This window comes from Ischnura elegans, chromosome 4 (assembly GCF_921293095.1).
Source record: "Ischnura elegans chromosome 4, ioIscEleg1.1, whole genome shotgun sequence".
NCBI lineage: Eukaryota > Metazoa > Arthropoda > Insecta > Odonata > Coenagrionidae > Ischnura > Ischnura elegans.
The window spans coordinates 8959965-8980405 of record NC_060249.1 but is presented as its reverse complement, the minus strand read 5'-3'; the positions used below and the strand labels follow the sequence as shown (position 1 = coordinate 8980405).

Here is a 20441-nt window from a genome sequence, read left to right as displayed (position 1 = left end):
ATTTCATTTTTTTATAAAGATCGAGGAGAATATTGAGCAACAGTGAAAATCACGCACGGAAAATCCGCAACGGAACGGATAATCTGTGCACGAATAATTGGGAGTTTATTGTGATCCGATTTCCCAGCCATCTTCCATGACTTCCTGTCGCAATTTTTATTTCCCCAATTGCCATGGACCCTGTTTAGTAAAAAATTACTCAAAGACATTTGTTGGACAAGGAATCATATTTTCTTAATTATTAACAACATAACAAGGAGGAAGGCATGCCTACCGATAAACTTTGGTATCCTGCAGATCCAGGGTCTGACTTGTGTAATCAGCTAATATGAATGGGAAGACAGGATACTGCATGAGGTCATTGAAAGACCTGCCAGACATCTTGTTGAGCTGAGTCAGATACTCATAATTTGTGATGAGTCCCTCACGCCACATCTGCATCACACTGCTCAGGTTGTCGCTCGGCAGCTGATTGGGCAGCTGGCACCGTGACAACTCGGCCACAAATGAGTCTCGTTCCTGATGACACAAATAAACGATGATAAAGCTTCAGCAAACATACAAACAGGAGGAGATGACGAGGGGATTAGAAGCAGCACAGGCATAATCACATTATCCTGAACTTTCTACATAACACCATAATAATATTTGTGTTTTTTGGTGAATTTCTCATGTCCATATTTTGAGGTCATAAGTACAATTAAATATTGATAATCACCTTGGTTGATGTCTAAGACAAATGATTCTTCCTTGGGGGAATGTTTTTGAAATTTGATGGGCACTTGCAGATGACTACATGAAGTTATACTACTGGCTATCATCCCCCACAAGGGTGGAATGCCCACAATTGCCAGGAATCCTCACCAGGGCCCCAAGGCCTCTTACCCACATTATACAATTATGCTGACCCGTGAGCCCAAGTGTCTAGTGAAGGGGGTTTTTAACTCAGGAAACTAATATTCAGGTTGTACAAATCTTTGTCTCACAAAAAGTGTGATCCCATAGTTTTTATGAGTGATGAATTACGTTTAGCTTTTTAGGCAGACAAAAATAAAATTGTGGACAAATTTACTCAAACACAAGAACTGACAACACATTACTTTTAAATGTTTAATTGAACTCTTTTGTAGGGATGAGTCGATTCCAAATGTCGATTCTCGATTCCACCGATTCTCGGGCACGGAATCGGAATCGAGAATCGATCGCCTAAAGTCGATTCCGATTCCATCGATTCCAGGAAGATAAATGTTTTGAGCATAGACTATAAGTTTGGGGCACAAAGGCTGCCACACATCTAAGCGGCCGCGGTGTCAGCCTTGCCCGCGCGGAGGATACGCCCGGCACGCGGGTGCTGCGACTAGCATACCTAAGCGGCCTCGGAAACATGAAAATGTCGGCAAGAGCGACAAACCGACGAACCCTGAAATGGCGCGTGATCATGAGCAACTCTAAGAGAAAAAAAAATTGGAAACCTCGGGATCGGGAAGCAATGCATGCGTTTTCCGTTCTTTTATTAGCCGCTGGTCACGGCAAATCAAAGTATTGCGATTATGAATCACATTCGGAGAATTCATCTCGACCACCAATTTTAAAGCATAATAGATCGAAATATATTTTTTTTATTTTCGAATGATATTTGAAGTCTGATGATAATAAAAACGTGCAGAGAGCGAGTTTTCCTGTGAAAAAAGTTTCTTATAAATACGCGCTGAGAGCGGGTTTTTTTATATACGTAACTTTTTTAGAATAACACGCGTCTGCGTCAATAATAAAAAAATTAGACACATTCGCGTTTGTATAGCCCAGTTTCATCAATGCAACCCTTGAGGAAGTTGATACTTGCTTGGCATAAGCCGCCGTGGACTCGACAGGTTGCGTTCGGCCGCCACCGCGCACCCGCCAGGCTGCTCTAGTGTGCATGGACGCAATGAACGCTACATTCTTGTTTAGCCACCGCGGCCAAACGAGAATGTAGCCACCACGGCTATTGTTATTTTTAGGGATGGTCGGATCGGATACCTCGGATCCAAATATACGAGGATATTGCCCTACATCGGATCCAAAGTCGCGGAAGACATCGGATTGGATCCGAAATTTTAAATAATAGATTCAGTGAATGCAACGCCCCATCAGGGTGGAAAGAGTTCCGATTCTCTCTTCGAATGCCTCGTCGCATGCGATTCTTGTCCTACTCATCAACCGTTTTGTTTGAAAGCTCTCGCAGAGGTTGCGAGTAGAATTTCAGCCGTGGCCAGGATTTTCAGCCAGAAAATAAAAAAGGCAAAATACGACTGGCACATAGTGTAACTTCTTCCCAAGAGATTGAACAATCATCGGAGGAATTTCAGCGCCGTAGGATAATAACCACGTCAAAAGTAACTACGTCGCAGATTTCAGAAAACCACCCTCGGCCGTCCACCAGCCCTTGCCTCTGTTGTTTTTTTTTGTATCCGAAATCACACGGTCCAAAAATCATTGTCTTCTAAGGAAAATATCAAATCACACGAAAACAATTGAAGCATGTTTCATCCCTAACTCGCCTCACCAACTGACCTTTTTTGGCCTACCTGCTTCAATTCTGTTTCTAGACGACAAATGCTAGGAGAGTGACTTTTTGGGCCCGAAGATATCTTGATAGCTTCGACAATTAGATGATATGCACGGGATTTAAAAAAGAATTAGACCAAACGAGACGCATTCCTGACGATATTTCTGTTTATTTTTCAGCTCTAATTGATCGCCAATAAGTTTTCTATCTACAATTCTACAATTACACTTTACCGATTGTCCAAACAGCATAATTTTCAAAGAAACAAGCGCAGCATTAACCCCTCAAACAATTAGAGACGGATTGGAAACGCCAACTATATATATATCACGTAGCGCACCCGGCTTCGCTTTGAAGGCAACGACGTCACTGAAGCAAGATCTGATTTCTTCGTCCGACTCCCTCATTTGTAGCCTTGTTGTTTGAAATACGGAGGGAGCGCGCTCCTTCCTCTCCACCTCTCCTTCATGTGCTCCTTCCCAGTGGCGTAGCCATGGGGATGGTCCGGACCTCACCCCCCGAAATATAAAAACACAGTTATTGTCCTTCACAAAAGAAAACAAAATATTGAAAAATCAGGAATTTACAAAATTTTTCTTTAACAAATTAAGTTTTTCGATTATAAAAAGTGTTAAAATTAGTTTAAAACCCATTATTTAGTGCCCGGTTTTTTTTTTTAATTTCCCCCCTGGTTTTGAATCCCCCCCGAACGAAAATCCTGGCTAAGCCACCTCTCCTTTACGTGCTTCTGCTGCCCACTTCTTCCTCATGCTAAGCGGTTGAGCACCTCGTCACACATGACGTTAATGCTGTTTTAAATACTGTTAATTGTGTTGCTAACTGCACAGTTGCAATTCAATTTAATGATACGCCGATAAAAATGTCTTGCGTGTAAACATTTCCACTGAGATAAGGAGAACCAATGAATGCCATGTGCGTGCACTGTGGCGTAAGTTATCCCGAGGATGTGCTAAATCCACCTCACCATACTGAAGCATTTTCGGATGAAACACAAGTCCGTAAGTGATGAGAAAGTAAAATTCGGGGGAAACGTGCATGAGGAAAATTGGAATTAAGTCGATGGCAGGGGGGTACCCAGGAATTTTGTTAAGGGGGGATCCAAAACCAGGGGGAAAATTTTTAAACAACAGGGTACAAAGGAGAGGGTTTCAAACTAATTTTAACGCCCTTCATAATAGAAAAACTTCATTTTTCAAAGATTCATTTTTTTCATTTTTGTAAATTCATGATTTTTAAATATTTTGTTTCCTTTTATGAAGGAAAGTAATTGTGTTTTTTATATTTATATTCCTCTCGCTACACCACTGGTCAGTGGTTCATCCTAAGATTTTTCCTATTTTCATTTCCAAACCCAAGCGTAACAGTATAGGCCCTGAGTGTGTGAATATGTTTTTAAAAAACAACTTGAAAGCCCATAAAATAATTTTTAATTTATAAAAATATTAGAATGTGAATGAAAATCTAAGAAGCATTCCATTGATTGTATGTACCCACAATAAACTTGAATAATGACTTTGTTTAATGGCAGGAATTTGAAAATGCATTTGGATTCGAAAATATCCGATTCGAAAGATCTGGCTCCAAAAATCCTGGATCCGTCCATCCCTAGTTATTTTATTCCATTCAATTCTTAAAGTTTAATGACGGCGATGCTACAGATAAATCAAAATCCCACCAGTTAGAATGAACAAGAATCGATGGAATCGGAATCGAGAATCGGGAATCGATTTGAAGGAATCGAAATTGGAATCGGAATCGAAAAAAAAGTGGAATCGACTCATCCCTACTCTTTTGTTTAAGTCTTAAATAATGCTCATATCTAAATGTTTCATCCCACTCTACGAGGGAGGGTTTGCCTTTTGGGTTCCTAGGATAACCACTTCCCTCAAACGCATTTAAAATTTACACAAACATGTGGCTCAACTCACTTGGGATGAAGCAAAAGCGATGAGGTAGGTCTTGCCATTGATGAGGAATATCTCAAGGGCCCTCTCCTGGAGACGGAATCGGCGGTTATAGACTCCGAGGACGTCCTCAAGTGGCCACACCATGGACGAGGATGACAAGGGGGGGTGGACAGAGTCAGGACCCAAACTGGAACTTGCACGCTTCCTGTCACTGCCTTTACCACTACCGCGTTTCTTGTCAGCCCCTTTGCCACCAGCAGTGCTGCCACCTTCATCCGCCACAAAGTACAGACTGCTCTCCCCAACCAGAATTTCGCCTGGGATTTCCACTGCCGGAGCCACAATGCATGCCGGGCAGTTGTGGCGGATCTTCTCGTCCATCAAGAGGCGCTCAATGAGGACGGAGGAGCCGTGGGGGCGGCAGGACTTCTTCTCTTGCACAAACAGGTAAGACAACGGAGGAGGCTGGCTGAATGCATCTGCAGAGGGAGGAGGACATTCATGACCAAGATGTTAGCATGTCAGAAGAGCATTATGTCAAGGGGATTGATTGGCAAGCATACAGTAGTAACTATGTCAAATACACAAATAAAAAGGCTGCCGCAAGTGAAAAAACAAACAAACACATGTGCTTATATGTAGATTCTAATTAATATGAACAAAGTTATTATGAAGTTCTTGTTTTTACGAAGAAAATCGTTGGTCCTGCTTAAAATTCTAATCCAATCCATAGTAAAAGAAACGTTATTACAAAATTTTCTATATTATGAAATTATGAAACTCCCCAGCGGTTATTAAATTAATTTTATCACGAAGTTCCACCGAGTTACCCAATATTGTAATGCAGTATTGCATTCAGCAGGATAACTACACTTTTCGATGTCTAACTTAGATTTATCAACTAAGAAACAACGTCTAGGCATGCATTTTCTTTGTATGCTGAGGTCTTACTGTATTTGTGCATAATTTCATCATTTTTTTCAACACATAACTATGAAGCTTTCCGCAGCACGACTATATGTACAGGAAATTGAAGAGTGTAGGAATTTTGGCAAGGTAGGTATATTCTTTTGCAATGATTTCTGAAAGATACATTCTTACAAATTTCGTTATTGCAAACAGCCAGTTTTTCGATCCTGTGAACTTCGTAATAACAAGAGTTTACAGTATAAGTTGAAACAAAGAGATAGGAGAGAAACACCCTCCCCCCCTCTTTTCACTTCTCAAGTCCCACCCCTTTCCTCCCATGCACTTGGCGCATGACTAAGCCAAGGATAAACAAGCATCAAAACAAAAAAAATATTGAAAAATTTCAGCATGTTAAATACAATATTAGTCAGTAATGAGCATACTATATGGTGCTGACAGTACTTTAAAATACCCATTATGCATTCAAATAAAAAGAACAGCAGAGTATTCTTCAGCAACAATTTTTGGCACAAATACAATTATAAAAAAAGTACTGCTCTCGGACATCCACTGTCTGCTTTCACAAGGTTTGGACTCTTGATTGAATTAATGCTTCGAAAAGTGTTTGAAAAATAAGTGTTAGAAGAGCAACCATTTTCTTAGTACCAAAAACTGTGCCTTTTTTAATACAAAGCTGAATAAAAAAATACTTAAATTATGATGAGTAGCTTGCAGCATTGAGGAAATGTAAAACTAGGATTCCAGCTCATTTCAATGCAACACATTGAGTATTTATCAACTTTGAACTTAGGTAATGGGGACTTTTCACAAGGAAAAGCACGTAGTGAGAAACTTTCAAGCTCTTGGTGTTAATGGACAACAGGGATGAGGGGGAACTAAAAATAGACACCTGAGCAATCACATACTTTGTCTTGAATGGCATGATATTCCCTTCTTGCCACAATGCTCAACATAAATGTACATTTGATCATGTTCTCTGTAGTCGTCAAGGCCTTACCCAGCTTGTCCTGGTGGTCCTTCATCAGAAACTTCTTCTGAATGGCCAAGTGGCACCTCTGCAGGCGAATTCGCATCCTTCCAGGGCCCTCTGTTGGATCCAGCTGCCACGACCTGCAACACACCCCTCGCATACTTAAATGGTACATAATGGACTGAACGATGAGAACAAAAAATAAGAAAAAAAAACAACTGAATTTCATGATTAGTACAACAACTTTTGCTTTTTAAAGCATCGTCCGAGATATGCCCAAAATACAGGCCTTTACTAAAGTGACTCAATAGCTACCCAGGTTGTGAATACAGGTTGTGCTAGTAGCCTATGGAAAATTTCCTTAGGATTGCCTCACTGAGTTTTTCAAGCATAATATGTAGTGACACTGAAAAAAGGTAAAAATTACCATGAGAAAAGCTGTATAAAAATAACACAGGCCTTGCACCTGATGATGCTGTAAAAGCAAAAAAAGTGGCATTCAACATTTTTAAAATTGGAAGTTGTCTATAGATCATTCCTTGACAACTCTGACTTGACTCTACACCTTTCAGATTCTGTGCACAAGATACACAATATATAAGAAGCACTTTGCAAATATTTTAGTTTCTTTCTGGAATAAATTTAAATATCCATAATAATAATATGAGGCAGATATCAGAACCAATTTTCATAAAATTCTGTAAGGTCATGGTTCAACTGCAGCCCAAGATGGCACGGAATGACTCCTTTTCTCACCCACACTCTCACCAAAGTTTCAACTTGTGTCGAAATTACTAGAGGAAGCCCAAACCCAAGATAGAGGATAAATCAAACCTTGGATATGATTTGGGGAAGAACCAGACTGCTCTTTCGTGGGTGAACTGCCGCACGATATCCTGCCACTTGGTCTTGATTTGAATGTCAGTGCTGTACACCAGCTTCACATGCTCCATGAAAGTCTTCCGCTCCACATTCTGTGCATCCACTACAATCCTCGTGACGTCCAATGCAGACTCTGTTATGCTCTTGGCTAGGCCCTCAAACTTGTGAACACTCCTGCGACACGGATGGAAATGTTGGGATTGGAAATTAATGCACTAAATCATACTCAGTTTTGAGGTTAGGTAAACAAAACATCACTTCAGCTTTACTAGATTGGTATCACGAAGCCAATTATCCAGCCCACTCAAGACTAACCTTACAACACATAAAAAACAGTAGCTAACTCCTTAACAGTTGCAGAATAAATTCTTGTTTTGAAGCAGGATGTGAAGGAGTTTGGTTATCAAATTTAATAACTGAATTGGGTTCCACAAAAACTATTAACTATAATCACCACCTTAGCTCATCAAAAACATATGCTCTCAGCCACATGACAGTGTGTGATTAATATGATTTTTTATTCGTGGCATGAATTTTCCCTGACAGCATGGATGAGATTTCTGGACTTCTCCCTGATTTCCCTCACCCATCCACAATCTCTTGACTTCGCCCTGAATTCTCTGGTCTATAACAACCCTGGATAAAAGAAACAAGCAGGGCTGGGAAAAATACAGCCTGAAGAATATTTGAAATACAAAATACCGCTCCAAATGTATTTGAAATGAAAAATACAAATTATCTCTGACTTGTGTATTTGAAAAAAAACTACAAAATATGTAGTATTTTAAATACCTTTAAAAAAAAAAAAATACATTTGTATGGAAAGTAAGAGATCTTAAAAAAATATAATACCTTGACATGTTATGGATGGTTCCAAATAAGAAGAAAACGATTCTAATGAAAACAGATTATTTCTGAAGCATAATTTTACAGAAGTGTTTTCAGAGCCACTTCAAAAGTATTTTACAAATGTATTTATTATTTTGGAATGAGAAAATACCAAATACCTGTATTTGAAATACCAAATAAAAGTTACAAATGTATTTCAAATATGTATTTTAAAATACTTGTACTTGAAATATTGCCCAGCTGCGGACACAAGAAAGAAGAGCATCAGGGGGCTGAAGCAACTGGCTGGAGAGACATTCAGGGCACCACGCAATACGTACAAGGGATAGAAGAGGGCATGTGAGGGCTCACCTGAGCTGCGCTCCCTCGTTCTGCTTCTGCCACTGCACCCTCTGCTTGTGCATCTCTTCCTGCAAGAGCGACACCTCCTCATCCCACAGGGGATGGCCGGGGCCAATTGGCTGACACGGACCGTTGCCAGGGGTGCCGTTGGCTGCGGGCAGTACGGAGGCTGCCGGAATGCCCAGAGCCTCTGCCCTCTCCGCCACATCCCCCCCTCCGCCGCTGCGTGCGTGGTGGACCACGTCCTGACAGAACACGGTCAGTCTGTGCTCCACCTGGCAATCAAAAGTGACACTTCTTCACATACAGGTTATCACCATGTTTCGGATGACTTAAGTCTACCTGAACCCCCAAGAGAATGATCATACATCAGATTTTTGCATAACTTGGATTCTAATGAGCAGTGAAAGAGGATAATTTTAACATAATCAGTATTTTTCAAAAATGTCTACTGTGTAATTTGAAAAAAATTAGCATGAAAACAACGTCGTACAGAAAGCTAGACAGGAAAAATTCACAATGATAATAAATGCATAGTTATCTAATGCTGTACCTGAGGCTTTTTCAGTTCCACTTTTTACAGTTTTACTTTCGTTCCTGACTTCAGTTCTCGGTTCCAGTCCTTAATTTTGTATTTAACCGCTCAATTTTCGATAGCATACAGAGTGTTTTGCCTGATTAGTTACATTAATTGCAACTTTGAGAAAGTTTTCCTTTTCTTTAGCTGAAACCATACTAAAGTATCATATTTCAATGAGTTCACAGGGTTCAAACAGGTTTTCTCACCATTTGTTTCCGTACCAGTTCTTTTTAGTATCAGTTCCAGTTCCAACCTCAACAAAAGGTGGAATTGAGAACCAAACCAAACAGAGCTTCGTTATATCCATAGTTTGCTTACAGAGAGTAAAGTGCTAAACCTGGGTCTCAGGTGATATGCTAATTTATCATTGTTGGACAATTCACACAAACCACGAGGATACTACAGGCAGCGAAATTATCAAAAAACACCAAAATAATTTTTGTGAGTCCTTTGATTAGTACTGCATAAACTCGTGTAAGAAATGCACCTTTTTTCCCAGAAATTGCAGCCGAAAATGGGGGTGCGTCTCTTTCAGGAATTTCTTACCTGCCCATCGGTAGCAAGTCCAAAGGAGAACTGAAAGGCCTTGGTTTTCAGCGTGAGTCATTCATCTAAAAACCTAGGTCAAAAACAAGCAGGAGGCAGGGGATTTTCTCCCTTGGAGGCATATTTTTACAATGCTCCTGTTTGTGTTTCTAACTCGTAAGTATGCTCATAAGCATCATGCCCTCGCATCAATACCTCAGAGGTGAGCAAAAGATCCCGTGGGGTTTTTCACTAATCCTTCAGTGGGTGCACTAAATTTTCTGCCATGACTGGGCATCCCACAGCATATACATATACCACAAATAGTAATCGCACATCAAAATTAGAGAAAAATGTAGTTTTGAAGGACAATAGCTAGTTAATAGTCAGCATCTGTCTGGCCGAGTAATTTTCATTACGCGAAAGGCCTTATTTTTCCAAAACCATCTTCAGATGCTATCACAAGGATGATAGCAATTGAAAATTATATTGGTGTTAAAACTTGCAGTTTAAAAAATTCACATGAGTGTGTTTAATGTTGGACTCAATGATGGTTAGAGGAAATCAAGTATGTTTCTAATTGAAGACCGCTTGCAAATTCTCTAATCCGGTAAATTAAACACCAAGCCTACAGCACAGAAGCTGAACTTTGCCGTAGGCACCTACTGAAAGATTTCCATTATGCTTCCACTTACGCTAGCATTTCTTAACATGAACATTTATCCCTTAAAGGAGAGATAGAGGGGAAGGAGCGAGCTCACTCAATCTTTCAATCAACAAAGGAGCAAGGGACGAACACATCCGACCTTGCAAGTGACGTCGCTGCTACAAAGAGAAGATGAAAACTCCTTCCACTCCCTCATATAGGACCCTGCTATCACGAAAGCATTCATTTAAAATTTCAGATTCAATTTCTTCAGCAAATTTGGATCCGAAGCATCCAGTGCAGAGAACTATTTGCAGGAATTTGAATCCGAAGTATCCGGTGTAGGGATATTTATCCACGTATATTCAGATCCGATTCGACCATCCCTCATACGCATCACTAGGTTAAGACTACCAGTAATTACCAATTTATCTGCGGGCACCATATCTATCACATTAATTTAGCTGTAAAATGCTGTGTAAATTTTTAGCATTGAAAGTGAAAAATTTGATAATTGTACTATGTCCAGGCATACGTCTGCAACACCTCGCGATGAGAGAAAGAAAAATGGCATAAAAATGATTTTACTTAAGCTCTGACGCTCAAAATAGGGGTGCATGTCTTACACGAGTTAATACGGTAAGTTGCATGCCACATCATTGGCAATCATGTAATAAGTTTTAACTGCCGAGGTAAGTCATATCATAGCTGAATATGATATGCTTGAGAATCTTAACGAAAATAAATGTTGACAACCTGTGTCAATAATTTCATAGGCCTATTCCCTTTTTTTTATTGGTGTGATTTTTGCTGTTTTCAAATTTTTTGATACCTTTCCTTCAAGACTTAATGAAATATTTTGGAGAGCTGAGAGGATGGGCTTCAATGTTTATCCTATTTATCTAATTTTGTGATGTAAAGGAAGTAGAGTTATATTTAGGTGAATTATTCTTGGGTTGGTGACCAGTTTGAAGTCTGCATGATGGATGACCACATTTTGTTGAAGACATACACATCATTGGTCCTGAGGTTGTTAGGAAAGTCTTCCGATGAAAGATAGCCTCCATCACTTATAGGGCCGGACTGACCAGAGTGGGCAGCGGGATGACCCCTCCAGGGCCCCCTACCTGGTGAGGGCCAAGGGCCTGTATCTGTGCATAAAATGCATTTGTGCAGACTTTGCTGGGTCATTCCATGTCAGTTCACCCAGGCATGGCACCCACCGACTCGGATTTTAATGAATTTTTTGTCACTGGCTACTATCACCTATCTAATAACCCATGTAAAATATTTCCACTCTCACTCTCATAGTTTGCAAGATATGAGGAGTCAAAGTTTGAGATGTTTGCTCAGAAGTGGCGCTAGTGGGAGTCAAATTCCAGAGTGCAGGGCACAGGGTAAAAATTCATAACTCAGAAACCACATAATATATTTGAATGAAATTTTGACCCCCTGTCTATCCAAGTGCATAGCTTCCATAGTAATGTCTTTTATTCCCCTTGCATTGTTATGTTAGCCAAAATGATGTCAACAGTGATTAATTAACCGATTTTTTTAGCTCAAAAACATTACTTCATATTTTCAGAATTATCACCAAAAGGCAGAGCAGTTAACTCATCCAATTTTTTTTTAAATTGATGGTTAATATATGCTCCAATATACTGTGAAATAAAAATGGTGGTGTTTTGACTGCCACTATGAGTATTTCAGGTTTTACTTTTTTTTTCTGCCCCCGTGAGAGGGATTTTGGACACGTACTGTAAGATAATAAGTATAAGTGTATCCATACCTTCATGAGGATATATTTGAAAAAATGGGTAAATTCCAGGAAAAAGCATCATTTCACATTTCTGAGCCATTTGGACTCTTTTCCCCTCCGCTGCCACAAGCCAAGTATTGTTATTTAAAAAAATTGTATGAACAAGATCCACATTCACTAGACTACATGTTTGGTCTTAGATTTACTGACCAATATTTCAAATATATCCTCATGAAGGTATGGATACACTTATACTTATTATCTTACAGTACGTGTCCAAAATCCCTCTCACGGGGGCAGAAAAAAAAAGTAAAACCTGAAATACTCATAGTGGCAGTCAAAACACCACCATTTTTATTTCACAGTATATTGGAGCATATATTAACCTTCAATTTAAAAAAAAATTGGATGAGTTAACTGCTCTGCCTTTTGGTGATAATTCTGAAAATATGAAGTAATGTTTTTGAGCTAAAAAAATCGGTTAATTAATCACTGTTGACATCATTTTGGCTAACATAACAATGCAAGGGGAATAAAAGACATTACTATGGAAGCTATGCACTTGGATAGACAGGGGGTCAAAATTTCATTCAAATATATTATGTGGTTTCTGAGTTATGAATTTTTACCCTGTGCCCTGCACTCTGGAATTTGACTCCCACTAGCGCCACTTCTGAGCAAACATCTCAAACTTTGACTCCTCATATCTTGCAAACTATGAGAGTGAGAGTGGAAATATTTTACATGGGTTATTAGATAGGTGATAGTAGCTAGTGACAAAAATTTCATTAAAATCCGAGTCGGTGGGTGTCATTTTGAAAATTTTTGGGTGATTTGACGTGGAATGACCCTGCTGTGCACCTGAGCAACATGAGGGCTAATATCCTTCAAGTTCAAGATACCATCTTGTGTCCATGTTTACTTAGACATCAGAAGAACTAAAAAAAAATGTTCCTTTCAATTTTAAATTAGTGATGGGTCGATTCCAAAATTTTATCGATTCCGATCCCGATTCCGATTCTGACATTTCGATTCCGATTCTACCGATACCGATTCCATCGATTCTGATGCCATAGGCTCCAAGAAAAATACCACTTAATTCCAGGCAACAAGAAAACCACTTTAAAAAATATTACTCTGTGAAAGAGTCAGTTGACAAAAGCATCTTTCATATCATCACTATGTAATTAAAATATAATAGCTAAATTTCAAAACAGAACATACCTGAAAAGTGGTGTTACATGATAGGTATTACTTTAGAATATTGGCACTCATAATATGTCGACCATATCTATGTATCCAAACTACAAGGGAGAGCCCTGAGTACAGAAATTTTCATAGCTGTAATAAAGATTACATATTACGCATATGAATTATGAAATATTTTCCCTTTCAAATTCTCAAGCAGAAAAACCAATTATTCTACATGCTCAGCCAGCAGGTTTTGACGTCTCCATGTTACAGTATTACTGCCTGCAGAAAATTGCCTTTGCTACACACTTGTGTGATTGGGAAAGTACTTTCCTACCAAAATTGCAAGATTTCTGAGACTTTGGAATTTTTATTACAAATTATATCAACGATTTTTTTTGGATCTTGAATCCTCATGGAATTCAAGTGGACGAAGCGAACGAACTATAGAACTAAAACTTTAGTTTTGTAGAGCCAAAAAAATTCTATACTTCTCATATCATTTAATCAACCTTAAAATCTCTTGCTTTTTATGAGTTCAAGAAAGAAACTAAACGCTGCGAATGAATATCACATCGGACGGACGCAGTAATAAAAAGGCTAAAAGAGCCTTGTGGTGTGAAAACTCCCCCTTCCGCGCGACTCACCTCGGCAAAGGTGGAAAGGGAAAAAGGGAATCGGTTGTTGCCTTTCACGGAAACAGTTCATTTTTCTCTCTCCTAAGAATGCTCACTTAATCTCTTCACTTTACTTCAATACCCGAGGCATATTCCTTATGCGTGGGATGGTTCCGAAAAATATCCAATCCTTAGTATTTTCACTCGAGTAATGCGCTGAATGTTCTAGTCGATCTATACATAATCCTTTTTAGCATCCTCAGTTTAGTGTTTGAAGTCAATGAAGACGATTATCCATGCTTTAAATGACGACTAATGTTTTTAAAAACTTGAAAAATCGGCCTCAGTTACTGAGCCTCAGAGTTCCGCGGCGTGTAGCTGAGCCTTGACGCGCGATTGAAAAATCGCTCTTATTTCCTTCGTCGCACTTTTTTTTCCCAAGATTTCTAATAAGTACTCTTTATAAATCTCTACTTTATATTGTGGTTCAAAGTTTCCGAGTTATATTTTTCGTAAACGAAAGATAATATCTACTTTATGTCAAATTTCACGTGAAAAACGGGTCGGCCATTTTGCGTTGTATAACCAGACAGATGAGAGCCAAAATCTTCATAAGTCATTGAAAGTATAGGCTATAAGCACCAGATCAAAGGAATATTGCGTTTTTTATGCCATAAAACTCATACCAACGCAAAACCACTGGATAAATTCAAAGATTTTTTGAGGAAAAACGATATCTCGCGTGGCATTGAAAAATTGGTCATGCTTTGGCCTCTGTATCTCTCTTAAGGTTCGTATTTATTTAAAATGGCATATACATCTCTGTAAGGTAATGATTTAAGAGTATTTACGCTAAGTTTCAAGTCTCTATCCCCAAAAAGGTCATTTTGGACTTTATTCCAGCTTTTTCCGATTTCGGACCAGTGTGCGCCGGGTAGGAAGACGATCGGCCGCCGCGGCTGGCGTAAAGGTATTCAGCGCCCACGTCGACAACTATAGTGTATACAGCAAGCTGAAACTACCAGGCCAAGGCATTAGAATGACTTATAGGCTTTAAAAACTGCATTATTACATGAGTTTCATGATAGTGCTTCCTGTCGGCAGATTCCTGGACCTACTAGCCTCGAAAGCTCTGTAACCTTAACTACTCGACTCGACATTTGTAATGCTACTCGAAACGCTTGAGTCGAGTACCAACTACTCGATCAACTTGAATTTTCGAGTACTCACACATCCCTAAAAGATATGTGTTTTGTTATTACGGTTACGTGGCACGAAAATTCAAATGACTGTTGGAAACGCGGTCGTATATTTTGTTGTTTGAAGTACTACTGGAATTGGAATCGATTTTTCACCTTGGCAAGTACTCGTTTTCGATTCCGGTTCTTGGCCGAGAATCGAGGAATCGAACTGACCCATCACTATTTTAAATAGAATTTTGCAGTTTGAATTCCAAAAATTCTCATGAAAATTTTTTTTTTCACATTTTTAATGGGAAAATTTATCTTCTCAGACCCCTTCACCATGTCTCCGTCAGGATTAGCTGGCACCGCAAAAGCACAAAAAAGTCAACTTTCATAGTTTGGCATGAAGATTAACGACATCACATACATTTGTTTCAATGTATTTTTATAGACTCCCTGAAAATCCTAGTTTTTTCCCATTTCTTGCTAGAAGTGTACTTATAAACAAATTGAAATTACAAATGAATCACATTGTTCCCAGCTTGTCATTATTAGTCACTCTAGCTTCACTCTTCCAGCATGTAAGGGAAGGGAGGGAAGATCTTGAGGAATGTTGTGCGAATCAAGCTACGCATGGCACGGCAGGTGGCAGGATGCATGTTTGCAGGCGCATTTGAGTCAGCATTTTGGCATGAAGTGATAAAAATATGACAAAACGGTTGAAATTTTTAGCACATAGAATTCTATAAGTCATCTTTACCTCAGAAAATGTTTTATCTGGGTCGAAAACCTCAACATTCAAAATAACTGCAATTAGACCCTTTAGGCACGGCTATCCAATGTCGCACGAGCCAGCGGCATTCCTCGTATTTTTCTCATCGGTTCATCATACATTTTGAGACCAGGAATTCTTCAATGGTTAATTTTTGAAATATAAATGCCGTCCTACCACCAGGGCCCTTGAGTGACCACTTCTCCACCAATCATTCAGACTCTAACCAGGGGCCGTATTCTGTAACTCCAAACCGATCGCTGCGGCACCGATTCGTCGGGTGCGACGTCACACCGACTCCCGGTAAGAAGTCGTGCGATTCTGTACGAACCCGATCGGTGCGGCACCGACGTGAGGGCGAGAGATCGTCGGTAGCCGTACCGACAGCAAAAAGGTGTCGGTACGGCCACCGACTAGTGGGTTTCATCAACTCCCCGGTGCGCATTGTACGTTTTATTTTGTTTTTATCTCATCACCGAGTAAATAATAAGGTTTGCTGCAATGTTATCTTTTTCTGCCCCTTCGAATAGGCCTCTATAATTCACTGTGTCAACATCTATATTGATTACCTTGACATAAATATAAGATATTGGTTAATAAACATTAGGTTTGCCACTATATAATGACTTTCTCTCATTTATGTTACCACTTTCACTCGCTTGTAATAGGATTTCTTTCACTCTATCATCATTTATTTGCTCCTTTGACATAAAAAAGATATTTTTGATTAAATATGAGTTTTGCCGCAATGTTATCACTTTATCTCACTCTGAATAGGCAACTATTATTTCACTCAATCATCATTTGGCGTTTCTCTCGGCAAAGAAATAAGATCTTTTTATTTAAGTATGAAGTTTGCCACAACGGTATCAGTTTCTTTCATCTGTAACAGGCAACTATATTTCATTTTATCGTCAGCCATTGATTCCCTTGACGATGAAAGAAGATATTTGTTAATAAGTATGAGGTTTACCGCAATATTATAATTTTCTCTCACTTGGATTGCGCAACTTAAACATATGTATTTCACCCAATCACAATTTCTTTACTTCCTCGTCATTACACTTCTTTTAATTACACCCAGTTCCATATTTTTATAACAATTTCATAACTTGTTCCTCTAATATGACATTTACATTTGCTTTTGAATCCTACGTTCACGTTCCATGGAATTTTCGTCTGCTACGGTGCCAATGGCATAACCTTCCGTTGATAACATTTAGACGGAACTTACTTAATGACAACTATATTACCAAATCATGAATAAATAGCAATATACGGAACCAATATTTAAAAAAAGAAACTACGATCTCAAGGATAGTTTCAATAATTCATTCCAGCAACAACAATCTCCATCACATACAAACTTTATTGTGATGTTGTAATATTGTTTCCTTCGATTCTGTATGTACAGCATTACTACCACACATTATATAAGCATTGTTAACAACTTATTCAATATCTTTTATCTTAATCTAGCAATAAGTCGTAATTTCCGCAAATAAAAAGATTGAGAATGACGACAACAAACTGTGCCAATGAGTCTTCACTTGTTTTTACCCTTCTTTCATTGGTGGAGACACGTTAGATGACTTCTAACTTCGGATATATTCGGATTTTCCCTGTTTGAGAAGGAGGGGGATCCGTACAGACTGGTTTGATACCGACGACCATACTGAATCGCTGAATTAGCCGTCGTCGGTATGGAAACCATCGTCGGTACGGAATGATGTGCTGTCGGTGGGCTGGGAAGGGAAACCGACCGATGCGGTACCGACGAAATACAGAATACGGCCCCAGGTTGAAAACACAAGAATATGTAATTCATCCTAATCATTTACTGGGGAATCCTTAGATCCTAGTTATATTCAGAATAGTTATTCGATTCAGTCAACACAGACACTTCCATTGCAATTTCTTCAGTGAGAGATAATTTTTGACTCCAGGGCTTCAAAAATCAAAACAGCAAAGCGTACCTGGGGGTGTGTCTGTAGAACCATGGCAAGTATTTCGCGTCCGTTGTGCTCCTCACTCAGGGCATACAACGTGTGGATTCTCTGTGCAATGGGCTGGCATGGTGAGAGGAGAAAGGCAAGCAGACGACCCGCCTGTATACGCAGGCAATCTCTGGATGCCCAAGCAAAGTGCCACATGCTACTCTCACCGCTTGCCGAAGAAGAGGACCTTGGGTATTGGGATCCATGCCTGCAAAGTCAAAGGTCATTAGATGTGACCAGGGACGACCACATGCACCAACATTTCAATGTCCCATTTTGATTCTCACCACGTCCCACTGCCAATGATGTTCCTATTTTTGCCTCGGGTTGTTTTCTCCAACACGGTTGCCAAGCCTTGAATGATGAGAGACAGGACAAACCTCGAGAAATTTAATTCACTCTTGCTCACTTCGTAGCGGCCATCAGTGGGCTCTGCAAGGAAAGGAAAATGATGGAAACTGAAATCTTTACCAGGGAAAACAAGTAACAAAATCTAACACAAATGAAGTGTTACCCAAAAAGAACACATGTAAATTGAAACATGAATAGCTATCCGCTTCAGGTGAACTATGCAAAAATACTGCGCAAGTAAAAGACTCCCCACAGCAGACAGAGTTCAAAGGGGCTGAAGTCATCAATGAATTCCCATCAAACCATTGTAGTGGCTGTAGTCGGAAAATAACTCATATTGTCAGTCGTTAGGTAATAATTTCAGTCTAATTTAAAAAGAATGAAGCAAAAGAAGGTAGCCTCTCCTGTTCAAAGATGATTAAGCACCATTGGATGGAATTAAAAAAAAACTAACTGCCATTACAATCAGGAGGGGGAGAATGATGTACAGTGGAACCATGTTAAAGTGAGTATGGGCTATTGCAAGACCCCCGTCATTATAATAGATAGCCAAGGCACCATCAATTGACCCTATGATTAGCATGTAAAAAAAATTTCTTTTTTACAAGGCCCTTTTGGTGTTGGAACTCGCCATAGCAAGAGTTTCCATCACCGGAAAACCATCACCAATAGTCCCTAATCTCAGTAATTGTTGGCGATCTGTTGGAAATGAAGTTGACATGGTGTGCTTAGTCTCAAATTCATGTGTTAAACTGTCATTCGATAAGTGAGTAGTTCATTTTAGTGAAAATATTGTGGCATTAACATTTGCGAATGCTCAATCTTCTTTTGTTCTTTGGGTGGCAGAAAGCAGCCGACAGAATACCCACACTTCCGTGTGTCGCGTGAATATAAAGCATTTGAGAGTAGACAGCATGGCCAAAAAAAGGTAAGATTTAAGTAATATGACGTAACATATAAGTAATTGAAATTAACAAGAGCTATACATATTTGAAGTTTGCATTAAGTGAAGACTTACCAGTGTTGATCAAGAAGTCCACCGACTTCTGCAAAAGCAAGCGGAATCTTTCGTTGATTTCGCTCTTGGGTAAGTCCTTGGAGGGACCAGGTGGTTTGGAGTAGCTCAAGTTGGTATCACTGATGGCATATGGTGAGGAGTAAGCACCGCTCGTCAGGCTGCTACTGCTCAATGTTGTATGGCCCTCCATCAGGTGGCAGTCATCGTAACTGGTGGACAGCACTGTTTCAATGAAGTCTAAGCATGAATTTGCCAGAAGTCCAGAGATGAACACAATCAAGAGACTCTCCAGTGTAGTAATGGCATTCTATCCAGGGATTCAATAATTCAAGGTACAAATGTATCTTTTTATTGCACATTAAAAGGAAGTGGGAGTCTCGGATTACCGTATATCTCCGAATATAGTCCCCCTCTGAATATAGTCCCCCCCCCCCCCAATTTTGAGACCTCAATTTTGGGAAAAAATTTAAAATGCAAAGGAAGGCAATTTTTCTGTGGTTAGCAAGTTAAGATTCTAGAGTCGATAAAAACTATTATTTTCTGTGAAGATTAAGAACAAATCTGTTCACATATTTTCCATCACAACAAAATAACTATACCTAAAACATGTTGTGATCCATTGCATGTATCAGTAATTTATAGTTCCTTAACCAGATGTAATGAAGAAATGAGAAAATTTTTTAAGTATCCAAGGCTATTGTATTTTTTAAACATTCACAAATTATTAATATTTTTGATTTCCAAATGACTACAAACAATGTCAATATATAAGCTTTAACTTAAATCCCATAAACAGTATTGCGTTTGGCCCTGAAACTTCCATAGATCCAGTGTAACACACCCATCAAGTCATCACAAATCCACGTGACCTGAAGAATTTAGGAAATCTAAATAAAATTGTGTTAAATAAATTATAAACATTATGAAAATATTGCCATCAAATGCCTGCTAAGCAAAATAATTAAACTACAGGACTTACAAATATCAAAGTAATAAAATTAAGAAATAAACTTTTTCCAACAAACATTAAAACTAAAAAAAATATTATATCAATTTTCAATGCCTCGTCGCGAATCATTGCATAAGTTACACAAAGAGCTTTTGCTCTGCATTTGCGCACAAATTCGACGATATTTTCCTCTAATTCTTTGAATCTGCCGCATCGAGACCCCCGAAATGACTTCCGCGATGTTCTAGCGCTTTGCAAGCGCTGTGAATACTATGATTTACGGCGTATTCTGCAACGGCTATTTTTAAATTGGCATCGAAACTCCGTCTTTGATGGCCTATAATCTGCCGCAGGATTGATCCTCATCTTTCTACTTGATTCATCACCTCACTGTTGAACGTAA

The 20441-nt window shown here is 39.2% G+C and overlaps 1 protein-coding gene across 3 annotated transcripts in view; it reads right to left on the bottom strand.

Moving 5' to 3' along the window:
* The window catches only part of LOC124157044 (lysosomal-trafficking regulator), a 107476-nt gene that overhangs the window by 32920 nt on the left and 54115 nt on the right, over positions 1-20441 (bottom strand). For 2 of the 3 annotated variants that reach the window (XM_046531516.1, XM_046531517.1), the window contains exons 26-33: positions 19090-19326; positions 18008-18152; positions 17700-17928; positions 8459-8724; positions 7211-7432; positions 6404-6516; positions 4498-4955; positions 275-519 (exon numbers count right to left, since the gene is read on the bottom strand). In XM_046531516.1, the coding sequence (XP_046387472.1) occupies positions 275-519; positions 4498-4955; positions 6404-6516; positions 7211-7432; positions 8459-8724; positions 17700-17928; positions 18008-18152; positions 19090-19326 (1915 nt within the window). The remainder of the gene's footprint in view (positions 1-274; positions 520-4497; positions 4956-6403; positions 6517-7210; positions 7433-8458; positions 8725-17699; positions 17929-18007; positions 18153-19089; positions 19327-20441) is intronic. The other variant, XM_046531518.1, reaches the window with a different exon arrangement.